The sequence below is a fragment of the Marmota marmota genome, unplaced genomic scaffold, assembly GCF_001458135.2.
Source record: "Marmota marmota marmota unplaced genomic scaffold, marMar, whole genome shotgun sequence".
In the NCBI taxonomy this organism is placed as follows: domain Eukaryota; kingdom Metazoa; phylum Chordata; class Mammalia; order Rodentia; family Sciuridae; genus Marmota; species Marmota marmota.
In genome coordinates this window covers 57,260,845-57,275,044 of record NW_025999900.1, presented here as the reverse complement: position 1 = coordinate 57,275,044, position 14,200 = coordinate 57,260,845, and the positions used below count along the sequence as shown (strand labels likewise).

General features: G+C 54.4%; 1 protein-coding gene across 3 annotated transcripts in view; it reads right to left on the bottom strand.

The window, feature by feature from the left end:
- Nucleotides 1-14,200, bottom strand: part of Slc24a4 (solute carrier family 24 member 4) — a 127,057-nt gene that overhangs the window by 46,732 nt on the left and 66,125 nt on the right. For all 3 annotated transcript variants that reach the window (XM_015494886.2, XM_015494896.2, XM_048799220.1), the window contains one exon: nucleotides 1,896-1,972. In XM_015494886.2, coding sequence (XP_015350372.1) covers nucleotides 1,896-1,972 — 77 coding nt within the window. The remainder of the gene's footprint in view (nucleotides 1-1,895; nucleotides 1,973-14,200) is intronic.

Genomic DNA, 14,200 nt, shown 5'->3' with positions numbered 1-14,200 from the left:
AAGGGGAAATGGAGGACGGGAGAGGCAAGGCCCGGGGCCCTGGGAGAGGAGGGGCTGCTGCCCTCTGCTGGGCAGGGATGTCCTGTCTGCAGAAAGAGGAGCCAGGATGCTCCCGCCCACACAGCCCAACACCCGAGGACCTCACAACTCATCGGATAAAATAAAGTGGAAGAGACACTATCTAAGGCCACAGCGCCCCAGGCAGGTCTGTCTACTGGGGTCCACAGGGGACAGTCCCTGGATATGACTCGTCAGCTTTTGGAAAGAAGCAAAAAGAAACCAAGAGTGGGGCTGTGACAGAGGGGAGGGCAGCAGGAGAGACCCTGCCACAGACCTCGGGAATCTGGCTTGAACTGGCACCCATGGGGCCACATGGTGTCTGTCCTATGACATCCACAGGAACAGAGGAGAAAGAAGAGCTAAGATAGTGCCACAATTTCCATTCCTTGTGCCAGGAGGGCGGGAAAACTTCTAGTACTGCAGACCCCTGGCTCCTCCGCCTGAGGTGTGCATTCCCTAAAGGAGTCTGGCAAATTCCCTCTGTAGAGGGTTAGAGGATAATGTTTTTGACTTTGTAGGTCCAAGGGTCTCTATTGCAACTCCTCGGTTCTTCAAGAGCCAAAGCAGCCCTAGAACGGGTGTGGCCATGGTCTAATAAAATGTGACTGATAAGAACAGGCTTGGGCTGGATTTGACCCTCCAGCCAGAGTGTGGTAAGAGTCCCTGCACAATTCCTAAAGTTGTTTTGTCTTTGCTCTGTCAAGACTTCTGTGGGACAGGGCCACAGAGCTATGGGGCCAATTAGCCAAACTTACACCACCTCAGTCAAAGGAGAAATGTAGAGTCGGAGTCACCAGAAAGATAACAACTCTATTACAGAAATAATATACACGCCCGCCCTTCAAACTCTGCCTGTCATCCTCATTCTAACCCTTCATTTTCATTAGAGGTTTAGCCTATTAATTAAAATTTCACTCACTCATTCCTCTCCGGTTGTCGCTGTCAATGTGAGAATCCCAGATTTTACTTTCTTAATTATCTCTTTTAAAAGACTAATGTCTGCCTGGGATTAAATATACAAGCAGATGGTGCTGGGCGGTTGGGCTGTGATCAGAAGGGAAATTTGCCGTGGTCTATCCAAAGTAGCAAAGCCAGCCTTGCCCTGCTTCGTCTCCCAACTCCATTCCACAGAGTCAACAAATGGCTTCTGGGAAGGGCCAGAAAGTAAATATTTTTGGCTTTGTGGGCCACTTAGACTCAGATGCACCACAGCAGACGTGGAGAGCACAGAAATGAATGGGAGTGCTGTGTTCCAATAAAACTTTATTTACAACAACAGGCAGTGAGACTCGCATGGCTGGGCCTGGAGTTTGCCTGCCCCATTACGGAGGCACCATCTATGATGTCAGTTTGAACCCATTATTCCCTTTTTGATTTGCTATTTGAACTTCACCACGTGTTATCAGGGCCCATCTGCACATGGAGGGAAGTTTGAGAGGAAGTGCAAGGGTTTCAACTGTAGGTAAGTAAAGGTGGGCAAATTGTCTGGGGTGGGGTTGTACGGAAGACCTCTATGTCGTGCAGTGGTTGACACCCTTGACCTGTATTTATTGGCTCATGGTTACACATCAGGAAGAGATGCTGTCATGCACCATTAAAAAAGCAGAGAGCAGACAGGACTGAACCACTTCCTGTGTGGCTCGGGGCAACGACACTGAGTGAGTCACCGAGCACATTGGAGATATTACCTCTCAGTGGGCAAAATGGCTTTTGGCATCTGTTTTTTTCTCGGGGCTGTGGCAAGGACTAAATGGAATCTCTCAGGGGCTGTGGCTTGGCCACCCCGTGCAGACAGGTTTTAGGTGTGGGACGTCATGCCCGCAAGGACCACTTACACCGAGGATGTGCAGCAGGACAGCTCCGTGCTGTCGCTCCTTATTGGAGAACAGGTCTGTGGGGAACTCGTGGATGGCTGGAAGACAAGAGGGGATGACAGAGGGTTAGGAATCAGTGGGTCCCCAAACCTCACTTGAGACCTGGGAGTCCAACAAGGAATTATGGAGTCCACTGGCTTCGGGCTGACGAGCAAGAAGGTCAGCTGTTTCTCAGCCCAGGGCAGACGAGTGCTCTTAGGAAAAGGTGCTGGAGACTAGATTATACCCAGCTACTCTAGCACCTTACAATCCATCATGTTTCAGATATTCTGAAAAACTATACAAAATACTTTATACTCACCAAGATGGCTACAGTCCAAAAGACAGAACAAATGTTGGCCATAAGGAGATATCAGAACCCTCATACCATGTTGGAGGGAAGGTGACACAGAGTGGCTTTGGGAGTTCATCAAAAGGTGGCAGTGACCACAGGACCCAGTAATTCCATTCCCAAGTGTACATCTTAGATAAATGCAACGCCTGCCCACAAACTTGTGCACAATGCCCATAGGTGTATTCATAAGGAGCGGAAACATGGAAACAATCTGAGGCAAACGCACCATCCCTCCCAAGCAGCCCTGAGCCACTCATCAGCCTCTGGATGCCCTGGGAATGGAGACTGATCCCTTCTCATCTTCCCACCACCTGAGGTGACCAATGGGTGAGCATTCTCACAAACACATGCTAAAAGGACAACTCCCAGACCCCCCTCCAGTTCTTATCGCACACACAGACTAGAAACTTCTGAAAGACAGTGACCCTCACTGCCCAGTTCACCACCGTGTCCTCAGTGCCCAGGCCAGGCCTGGCACATGGGTTCTTAATAGACCTTAACAATCAATTAAATAAGCAACGGCAAAATATTAACCAAAATGACAATCTATGTTGTTTTATCCTGTGACAATGCTGTTAACCTTGCCAGCCCTCCAGGTACCTGGAGTGACAATAGGCTCATAGTAGACACTCAATTAATGCTTGCTAGATGCGTGCTAACTGGACGTCCAGGACAGAAATCCCTTCTCTGTAAATGTCATTTGCCGTAAGCTTTGACGATGATGGTTTCTCCCTCATATGGAAACTTTCCTGATTTGAACATCAGATTCTACCAACAACAAAGAACAGCTCCCCAAACACCTAGAAAAGAATGGATTCTTTCATCTCTCCCTCCCTCCCTCCCTCTCTCTCTGTAATCCAACTCCCTTAATACAGTTGCTGCTGCCAGTTCAAGGGCATGGATCTGCTGCAAGGATTTTCTGCCTGGAGATGAGAATTACTAAGGGAGAGATTCGGCCGTCTCGCTGCCGGGGTCTTATTTCCAGGATGAATGGAGCTGTCCGGGATGGTTCAGTGCAGATCAATAGACATTTCTGACATGAGAATTTGAGGCATTTCCCGACTCTGCAAACCAGTGTTTTGAGAGCTGGCGATTTATCCAATCCTGACACGTCTCTGAGAATCAAAATAAAGTCACACTGCTGAGGACACATCACCTGGCCTCCAGCAGGGAGGAGATGTGGGTTATAAGTGGCTTTGCCCTTGGTGGGATCAGACTCCTTGCTCACTCTCCCGCCTTGCTCAGCTCCCCTGATGTACGCTGGAGGGCCACAGAGGTGTCTTGACATTGCCATCAAGGGCAGCAGGTATGGCACCCCCAGACATACCTGCCATTCTCAGTGCCCACCCGAGTCTTCTGATATACCCTGAACCCAGGGGGCTGGCACTACGGCCTTATGCATGCCTGTTTTGGGGTGAGGCTCAGAGACGGACGTGACCAGCTCAGGGAACCCAGCCACACAGGTCAAGACTGGGAATTATGGTGCATTGTGGATTGGAGGCTGGCTTGGCCACCCATAGACTTAAAATGGCCTGGTCATTTCTCCAGTCCGTCCCCCTGCTCCTTACTGGGTGCAGCATGCCCTAACCCTGATGTCCAAGACTGCAGCCCACAGAGAACTGCTCCCCACTCCCAGCCGGTGGCTGGTAGCTGGGACCGATTCTCTCCTCTCTTTAGGACTTGAATCCTCCAGCAGCTGGCCAGGTGGCAGGGGATCCCTGTCCCTCCCACCTTGGCCACCAAGAGCAATAACTGCGGACTGCAAATATGTTGTATGTTAGGTACACCTGTCGTCTGCAGACAGAATTAGGTTTTGGGAAGTGCTTCTGCCCCTTAGACCTGCGTGACCTTGGCAATCTGCTAACCCCCAGGGCCATACCCTCTAGGAGCCAGGATCACAGCAGACCCTGGTGTCCTGAGGACTCCGTGCAATGGCTCTGAGGATCGTTAGCTCATGGGATCGCCGCTGACCCCATGGCTCTAGAGGACACAACTTTGTTGTACAATAACAATAGAGAAATCAGAAGTGGCCCGGAGGGGAGAGGACGGCAGGAGAGCAGAGGATGGGAGAACAGATTCCACAGCTGCAGAGGAGCCACGTGGCCCGGGGTTCCCAAGGAGACCTTCCTCCTCCTCCCCTGCTCCCAGGACTGGAAGCCCCATCCAAGTGTGAGAGGGGTGGATTCTGTCCCTGCTGCTCAAATCCCCCCCCCCAGGAGAGAGGAATGAGCGGGGCACACACATGGCTTTTGAGGTCACACACATGGCTTTTGAGGTCACACACATGGCTTTTGAGGTCGTGCCTAAGCCTTTAAGCTGCAGGAATCCAGGGGCGTGGGGACGGGGAAGGCAGAGATTTGTCTGCAGGTGGAACCGAGCTGGGGAACTCAGGGACACAGGGATGATCCCAGGCTCTGGGAGGGAGGGGGAGGGAGGGGACAGGAGGCAAGGCAGCTGCTCCCTACCCCCCTGTTAAGGTTCTTGCCTTTGCACCTTGGTACCCAGAATGACTTCTCTTCCTTCTTGGCCTTGGACACGCCCAGGTGTCCTTGCAGGCCAGATGTGTGCCTCCCTCCACATGACAGGCCTGGACTGTGCTCAGCACCCAGGGCACTGCAGGCAGGTGGCTCCTGCCAGCTGCCCTCCCCACATCAGAGGGGAGCCCTAAGGGCCCGGGACAGAAGCATCTCCAGTGCCCCCAGCACCCTGCACACATGCACTCAGGTCCTCAAGGCACACCTGAGCTTTCTTCACTCACAAAAGCTGCCCACGTGAGGCTCTGAACCGCCCCTGCGAGGCTCTGCACCTCTGCCGACATCGCTGCTAGTTGTCAAGTACGAATTATCCAACTGATATTTACAGACCCCCCTGCCCCCGAGACTGTGTACCCCGAGCCTCCCCGAGCACGTGGCTTCATCTCAAAGGTGATCTGACTCTCAGAGGGCACCAAAGCTGCTCCAAAGGCAGGAGGTCATCAGGATGGAAGATACCTTGATCCTGAAAGGGTGGGGTCAGTATGTGTTTCTTGAGCATCTGCTATGCACCAGGCACCAGGTGAGTGCCGTTTCCCAGATGTGGCCTTACTATATGCTTGGCCTGGTGCAGATGGACAAGTAATAAAGGACAGACAGAGTAGGAAGCTTTTCATGATGGGGAGGAGTGGACAGGGCCAGCAGTCACTGACCAGGGGAGGTGAGGACATGCAGGGAGCCTGTAAATACAGTAGCACCCATGTCCAGTTCCAAAGGTTGCATTTCTAACTTTTCCAAGCCCCTCGGTCTCTCAGGCGATCCCGAGAAGCTCGTTGTCCCTACTTTACTGATGAGGACACAGAGGCCCTGAAAGCCTCAAGTATTCCCTAGAGTCACGCAACCAGGCGGCACAGGCTCTTCCCAGTGAGCATCTTACTATCACAGGTGCATGTCTCGGGGCCAGTCTCTTTACCAAGGGGCTCAGGCCCTGGAAGCTCTGAGGCCATGGCCAGCAGCCAAGTTCCTAGAGGGAGGAATCAGCTCAGTTCTGCCCGCAGCCCGGGACCCACTCCGACAGGTCAAGACACCTGTCACTCACCTTCCTTCATCTCCTTGAAACATTCAACAGAACAAACCACTTCTTGTTCACATATTAATGAATGTACATACGAATGGACAAATGGACCTGTGGACTGTCCATCTGTCCATCCATATTACATCCATATTACATTTACATACAGTAAAACTCGCTCCTCAGGCTGCAGCTCTACGGGCTGTGAGAACCGCATGGACCTTCACATCCGCCGCCACACCCCCAGGACCCTCCATCCCCCCCAAACTCCCTGTGCTGACTTTTTTAGTCACCCCCTCCTGCTCCCCAACCCTGGCCACCAGTGATGTCTGCGTTCTCTACTTTGCCTTTTCCAGAATGTCCTATGGATGGAATCGTGTCACGCGCAGCCTTTCTGGTCGCATCTTATACGTAGCAAGATGCCTGGATGTCCACCCGCGTCCTGTGAGCCCACCTCGCCAAGCGTTCCTGCTTGGCTTCCGGGACCCTCCACTCCTCCTTGCCTCAGTCTCCTGTAGGCTCCCCTGCATGCTGGTGTTCCTGGGGCCTTGTCCCCAGCCCTCTTCTCCCTCTTCTCGGCTCTGACCTTTAGTCTCCACAGGCATCTCTCAAACTTTGGTCTTTGCCGAGCTCAAGACCTAATCTCCCCGGCGGCTGCTGGACACCCTTCCTTGGCATCCTGACACCCGAAGCCCAGCCCCAGGGAGTGGCCCACCAGCCATCTCAGGGTGCAGGAGGGAAATGGGGGAGCTGTCGCTGAAGCCTACTCCTTCCTCACAGCTCATGATGGGGGGACGGCCACCCAGCGCTCAAGGTCCATTCCCACTTTCTCGTGTGAACCTGCCAAGGGGACATAGCTACGGGGTCCTGCTGGGTGGTTCACGGTCACACGTGCTCAGGCCTGTGTCCTGCTCTGAGGAGCCTCAGCTCCCTGGCAGCCCTGGCCCTGTTGACCCAGGAGACTCTGGGGACAGGAAAGAGGCAGCACGCTCTTCTTGCTCAGTTGGTTCTGGAGACCAGGGCTACGGAGAGGGCCAGGAAGCTCTGCCGGCAGGACCACCCGCTCCCTTGGTCGGCGCAGAATGTTTTTAACTTGATCATTCCATTGCCCGCCTGTCCGAGTCCATGTGGCTGCTATAACAAAACAGGCCACCCTGGGGGGATCAGGAACAATGGAAATTGATTTCTCATGGTTCTGGAGGCTGCAAGGCCAAGACCAAGGCCCCACTCTCTGCGTCAGAGAAGGTGTCTCCTCTGTCCACACATCCTGGAGGGGACAGATGCCAGGCAGCCCTGGAACGTCTCCTATGAGGGAGGAGGCAAAGCTATGACCTGAGCACCTCCCAAGGACCCTCCTGACACCACCCCGTGGGGGTCATGCTTCCCCATGGGAATTCTGGGGGACACAAGCCTCAGACACAGGGCGGCTCCTTCCACCTGTGATTCTGTAAGCGCCTAATTCCCTGCATTCAATCCTTTCTGTTTAAAATACTGAGGATGGTTTCGATGTCTTGCACCGAACACCGACTGATACACCCAGCTCCCGTCAGTCCTCAGACAATCTCCCTTCCCAAACTACTCTCAAGCCCACTCACCCCCCACCTGCACCCCCAGCAGCATCTCTCGGGGACCACCCCACTGACCCCACCCCAGCCTCCCCTGGCCAGCCCTCCCACCATGTGGTCCAGCCAGACGGCTTCTCAGCACATAAGACCAGAGCCAGAAACCCCAGGGAGACCTTCGAGGCCTGCCCAGAGCGGCTCTGCAGGCCAGGCTGACCAGCCTTCCCGGAACCAGCACTTCCAAACTGCTGCTCTGCGGCCGCACGACCCTGCAGACAGAACGCCGTCAGCAGCGCCATGCTTTCTGGTAGATGCAGATCTTTCTTAAACCTTTCAATTAGCCGATTCTCTTTAGGGAATGCTAACTGTGAATTGAACTTTTTTTTTTTTTTAATCTGCCTCCAAACATGTCATTCTCTCTTTGCTTTCTACTTTGGTTAAAAATAACCTCACATTCTAAGCCCTGACGTTTATTCTCAAACTATGAAAACAAGACTGCAGGGCTGGGAAGTCGTTTAAATAGCTTCGAATTTCTAGCATTTCAACTTACATAAGGTATGTGGTTTAGAAACCACCCAAGCACCAGGAGCCCAAAGCAAAAAAAAAAATTGTGATTGTTTTTTTCTCTCCCCAATTCTATGGTTTAAAATAACTTCGCTAGCAATCTTCTGCCTCTCATGGGCAAGAGTTGGCAGGTGGAGGTTTTAGACCATCACCTCCTGTCCCAAGTAGGAGTAAATAAAATTAGATCAAATCATCAGCTTAACCAGCACGAAAAGGAGTTGACAATCCTGTCTTTCTGGACATTCCAAGAGATTATGTGCTGCAAAAAAATAAGAATATGATCAGCAGCCTCGGCCACGGGATCACCTACCACAAAATCTCACAACTGGACGGAGCTTCTGATTCTACGTGGCTCAGCTGTTCCCACCCGGGAGGGGGAGCAGGCTCGCCACCATCCCTGGGTTTCTAAGTGGCTCCTGCATCTGCATCTCTCTGCCAGCTCTGATGCCAAAGATCCTTGTCCTATAGCAACAAGGACCCCTGACCCCCACTTCACAGGGGAGACACCAATGTCCAGAGAAGGTCAGACGCTGTACTCAGAACAAGTAGTTAGTCACAGGGCTGTGGGACCTGACAGGACAAGGGGACACCGGACAAACTCTCTCTGCAGCAGCCATCTCAGGAAACCAGACCACCACCTCATAGCCACCAGCCCAGATTGGCCAGGCCTGGTCAGTGATGGCCAGTGACGGTCAATTGGGTTCCAACTCAAGGCCAGCTGCCCGAGTTTGAATCTTGAATGTCCCTGAAAGGTGCCTGTGTTTAAAGCATGGTCCCCAGTGTGGCATGTTGGGAAGGCGTGGGGTCTTTCAGAGGTGGGACCCAGAGGGAGGTCCTTAGGTCCTTAGGGACATATCTCCAAAGGGAATTGTGGGACCCAGTCCCTGTCATGAGCTGAGGAGTTCTGTGTCCCCACAAGCTCTGGCCATGGTATGCTGTCCTGGCCCTGACCAAACACGGGGCCAATCAATCATGGATTAGAAACTCTGAACCAAAAAAATACCCTCTCTCTTTAAAAAATACCTGAGATAATCAGCTTATAAAGTGACAGGAGTTGACTAACACACCAGCCAGAGAATGCTCCAACGTCTCCCTGAAGGGAATTGAATCGTGTCCCCCACATTCGAGTCTACCAGGAATCCTGGAGTGTGACCTGGTTTGGAAATGAGGTAGCAAGACCCTGCAGACCGCGTGTCTCAAACTGCCGACGTTTTCTCGCAGGTCCAGTCTGAGGCTGGCCGAGGCCAACGCTCTGGGCCTAAGGGAGACAGAGCTCACGGTGGAGGGCGAGGAGGGGAAGCTGCTCTGTCCACCGGGAAGACAAACCACGCCAGGGCACATGCCCAGTGACAGCGTCCTGCAGGCAACCCCTCCAGCTAGTCCATTCCGAACAGTTATCAGGTCAGTCCACTCAGACTAGGCTGGGCGATCAGGGTGCAGGTCCCCGTGTTCTGCTCCACTCCCCCTCCCCTCCACCATGTGCTGCCTTGCCACAAGCCCAAAAGCACCAGGGCCAATTTATCAGAGCCTGGAATCTCCAAAGCTGTGAACCAAAATAAATCTTTTATCCTCATAAGTTAATTATCTGTTATTTCATCCTAGTGATAGAAAACTGATGAGCACAGTACTTTTACATAGAATTATAGAATCTCATTTAATCCTAACCCGCCTTTGCAATACTATCATCATAAGTCCTGCTTCACAAGTGGGTAAACGAGGCCACAGAAAGGTTAATTAAGTTGCCCGAGGTCCCACAACCAGGAAGAGGCAGAGCCACAACTAAAGTCTGAGTGATTCAGCTCCCAAGAGCCTCTGGCTATACGTCTCAAGAGCCAAGAACCTCAGCTCAGTGATTTGACACGACCACTCTTCACATGGAGCCTATTCTAAGGTTATCATTGGAAGCCTGAGAAGAAAGTCACTCGTGTGGACTGCTTTTGCAGACAGCAGAAGCCACTCTGTCATCCAGGCGGCCAGTCACACAGCTGTGATTCGTCCCTCTACTCTTTCACACATGTCCCCCTCGGCCAGCACTGCTCCAGATCCTGGGGACACCCGTGACCCAGCGGGCAAAAGCCCCTGCTCTCCTGGCGAGTTAGACAGACGTCATCTAGGGGGACATTCAAGACACTGGGTGTGGGAAGAACGCTCATCCCAGGTGAAAAGACGTCACACAGGTCAACCTTCGGCTGTGAACAGAGGCACACGCCAAGCATACAGTGGAACCCACGCCCAGCCCACCCAGGGCGCAGCAGGGGGAGTCGGGGCTTCCCGGGGACCCCAGTGCCCTGCAAGGGGTTCCACTGTTTCCATGGCAACAGTGAAAGTCAATTTACTATGATTCATCGAAAAAGCCCCGAGGCCTAAAAGCCACTGTGAGAGACTCCGGGGCTCAGAGGCGGAGGTGGAACAGGCCGTTCCCCGGCTGCCCCGGAGAGTCCTGCCCCGGAGAGTCGAGAGGAGGAAAGAGACGCTGGGGCAGGAGAGGTCAGGCAGAAAATGACAGGGACTTCAGGTGACAGGAAGGTTCTAGATCACAGGTGGTAGCTACGGGGTCACGGTCATGTGAACCCACCCTGTGCCCTTAACACCCGTGGCCTTCACTGACTCAGCTCTCTCCTCACAGCTCAGGAGCGGGGGGTGTCCCCTGACCACAGAGGGCTCGGCCTCCTTGTCCCACCTGGTGAGGATGAATGAGCAGCAGGCCCCCGGATACACGCGTCCAAGTGGACAGTGTCGGCCATCGCTGCACCTCCCGGTGAAGACGGGGACAGGCTGGACCGTCCTGGGCTGCTGAGCTCGTCTTTGGAGCTGGAGGGCAGCTGCAGAAGCCCAGGGAGCAGTGGACTTGACCCGGGGCCCACTCAGGTCACTCACGCCATCAGGCCATCTGCACCCCAGGAACAGGACTGCAGAACAGGATAGAGCCATCTGGCCATTGCAGGTGACAAGAATGGAACCAGGGTCCCTAGGGGATCAGGCCCCGCGTGGTGAAGGGCCCTGTGTGTCCTCGGCTGGCAAAGGTGGCCACAAGAGTGCATCGGAGCCACGTGTTAATTCCCGTTGTCCAATCAGCCGGCAGAAACGGTCACTTGCTGTCTGACCAGGACCTATGGCCGGTCTGTGAACGTCACAGGCATGGACTTCGGGGGCCTCAGGAGAACAAGCAGATTCTTCCTGGCACTTAGGTCCAAACCCGGCACACACGGGGCACTTGGCTCAGGGTTTTAATGAAAGTGCTTCCTGGGGCTGTTGTACAAAGCACCAGACCTAAACCCCCTGAAACCCGGTCCAGGTGGGACAGTCTGGAAGCCAAGGTGCTGGCAGGGTCGGCTCTTCTGAGACTCGGAGAATCTGTTCCCGCCTCTTCTAGCCTCCGGGGACAGCACGCTGTCCTTGGCCTTTCCTGCCTTGCAGATGTGTCACTCCATGGTCACCTCTGCCCCATTCTGTCTCCATGTGGCTTTTTCGTAAGGACACCAGTCATTAGGTTTAAGGCCACCCTTGTGCAGTGTGACTTCATTGTGACGAGTTACCTCAGTGAAGACCCCACTTCCAAATAAGGTCACGTTCACAGGTTCCGGGAGTTAGGACATCACTGGATCTCTTTGGAGAAGCAACTTGACCTACCACCGTGCTGGCGCTCACCGATGTGACGAACCTGTCACAGAACACAGGCACTGAAAACACCTGTGTCCATGAGCTCCAAGGCCAACCAGGCCAAGGTCCTGACGCCCACCTGCTGTCCAGTATAATTACCAGCGTCCCCTCCGCTCTCAAAAACGTCACCATTTAGATGAGACAATTCGTGGTCCCTCAACCCATTAGGAGAACAATGACCTGGAATAAAAATCTACACCGATCACCCACGAGTGTTCAGACTAACTCCTGGTGACGCGCTGGGAAAGGCCGCCATTGTGCCCGCAGAGACGCTGGGTCCTTCCTTGGCCTGGGCAGCCTCAAGTGCAAGCAGGCGCGAGGACGCAGGGGGAAGGGCTGGCGCTGAGCAGGCACCCCCTGCCCTCCCCCACGCGCTGTCCTGGGCCAGGCTGGGCTGTGGGCCGAGCAGCAGTGGGCTCCACGGGCCTCCACGGCCAGCCGGCAGCACCCCGTTATTCAGCCAGACAAGACAGCAGGAGCTCTGTGGGGTTATAAATGAGCTGAAGGTCCGCTGCGGCGGAGCTGGGGCGCAGAGACCACTCAGATAACGTGGGTGTGAAGTCCACTCCACGCAGGTAGTCACAGGCCTTAGGAGTCGAAACTGGGGTTTCTGGGAGAAGGGATCCTGCCTCAAGCTGCAGGTCAGCTCCTGCCGCCCTGCCGGTTCAGACTGGCCCTCCCACGGCTCCTTTAAGGAGTTAACTCCTTAAAGCACTCTCATATGGAAACATACACACACACACACACACACACACACACACACACACACTGCTGAGGTTTGGATGAGCGTCACTCCAAGGTCCACGCGTCAAAGGCTTGGTCCCCAGGGCAGCACTATGGGCTGTGCTGCTGACCTTGAAGGGGTGGGGCTAGAGGAGCTCCTTAGGTAATTGGAGCCATACCCTAGAAGGGGACTGTGGGACCCTAGTCTCGTCCTCTTTCTCTCCCTCTCTTGCTTCCTGGCTCATGCGGTGAGGGTTTGTTCATGAGCCTCCCACTGTGATGCCCCAGCCTTGCCAAAGACCCAATGCAAGAGGGCCACTTGATCTTGGGCTGGGATCTCCAAAACTGTAAGCCAAAAATGAACCTTTTCTCTGTATAGAATAATGACCTCAGACATTTTGTTATAGTGACAGACGGCTGACTCACTCACATACCTATTCTGTCAGTGTGGATGTGTGGATTTCTAGACTCATGAAGAGACACAGGGCACACGTGTGTGTGCCTCCTACTGACTCTGCTTCTCTGGAGAACCCTGAGGGTTACAGTGGGCTGTGGGAAGTCGGAGCCGGGATGTGAAGAATGAGGAGCCACAACTTCCCGGACAAGGCTGAACCAGGAAGTCAGGCTGGCACTGGAATAAGCACTTTAGGGAGGGACCTGATAGGCCACCATCACCACGTGCCACCCTCCCTCAGCGCTCAGCCCTTACCCCACTTCCATCGGGGCCCTGTGTGCTTGGCAGTGTCCCCCGTTAGCCCTGTCCCGCCTCCTCCCACACCTAAGTCTTGTTCTCTCCTGAGCCGCGTCAAGGCAAGAGGTCTCCAGCAGAATTCAGCACAAATGGGAGCGGCGTTCACTGGTCACCTTGGGGAAGGCCCTCTGAGATCTTTCTGGAAAGAACGGGACAGCGTCTCTCTACAGAGTTGCCTGTGCAGGGCGGGCGTGATCACTGGCTGAGCAGATGCACGGTCCCTGTAAACATTTACACTCTAATGAGCCATCGGCCACTAGGGCCCAGCTAACAGGATCCAGCAAGAGCACAGGTGGAGGAGGGGACAGGCAGGTCTGTCCGTCACTCAGCAGGGCTTAACCAACACGGTTGTGATGGGGACACATGACCCCTTTTCTCTCTAAACTCTCAGGAGAACAAGAGAGTGCAGGATTCCTTCCGTCCTCTCTGATGTCCCCCTCGGCTCCGACGGGCGAGTCATCTCTAGGGAAGGGTCTCTGGGTCTGGATCTCATCCTTCCCGCCCTCCCTGAGCTGGTAGGAGACACGACCCCCTGGGCTCTGCAAGAGCACCGCGGGATTGTTGTAAACGGAAAATTCACGGCAATCCCAGGGTGAGACCCGGGAGGCCACTCTCACTCACTGGCCGCTCCCGGGGCCTGTTCCTTCCCCGGACGGACATCTTTCTGGTCTGTCACCTCGATTCAAAACGCAGACACTCCTCCCACCACATCTCCCTCTGCTCACAGGCTCCTTCTGGGCCACAGGACAAAAGACAAGGGTGTCAAACTTCCGAGGGTGACCAATCAGCACCGCTGAAGCTGACCTTGGGCCAGGACGTGGACTACACCCTGCTCTGCGTCCAGCGCGGGGCGGGCGGGGATCCTCTCTCCAGTGGGACTGACCTGCACCCCCCGGGGGTGACACCAACCCAGGAAGATTGGCGGGAAGCTCCGCTCCAGCCCCTCCTCGGGGAAGCCTGAGCACCCGAGCTCCAGAGGTGTGTGACCCAGGAGTGGCATTTGCCCACCTTCCACAGGGACGAGTCACTCCTCCGACACACACACACGCCCAAGGGAAGAATCGCGTGCAAAGCATCAAGACCAGAACCCCTGACCTCCACCCAGGCACGGGGGGCCCTCCGACCTTAC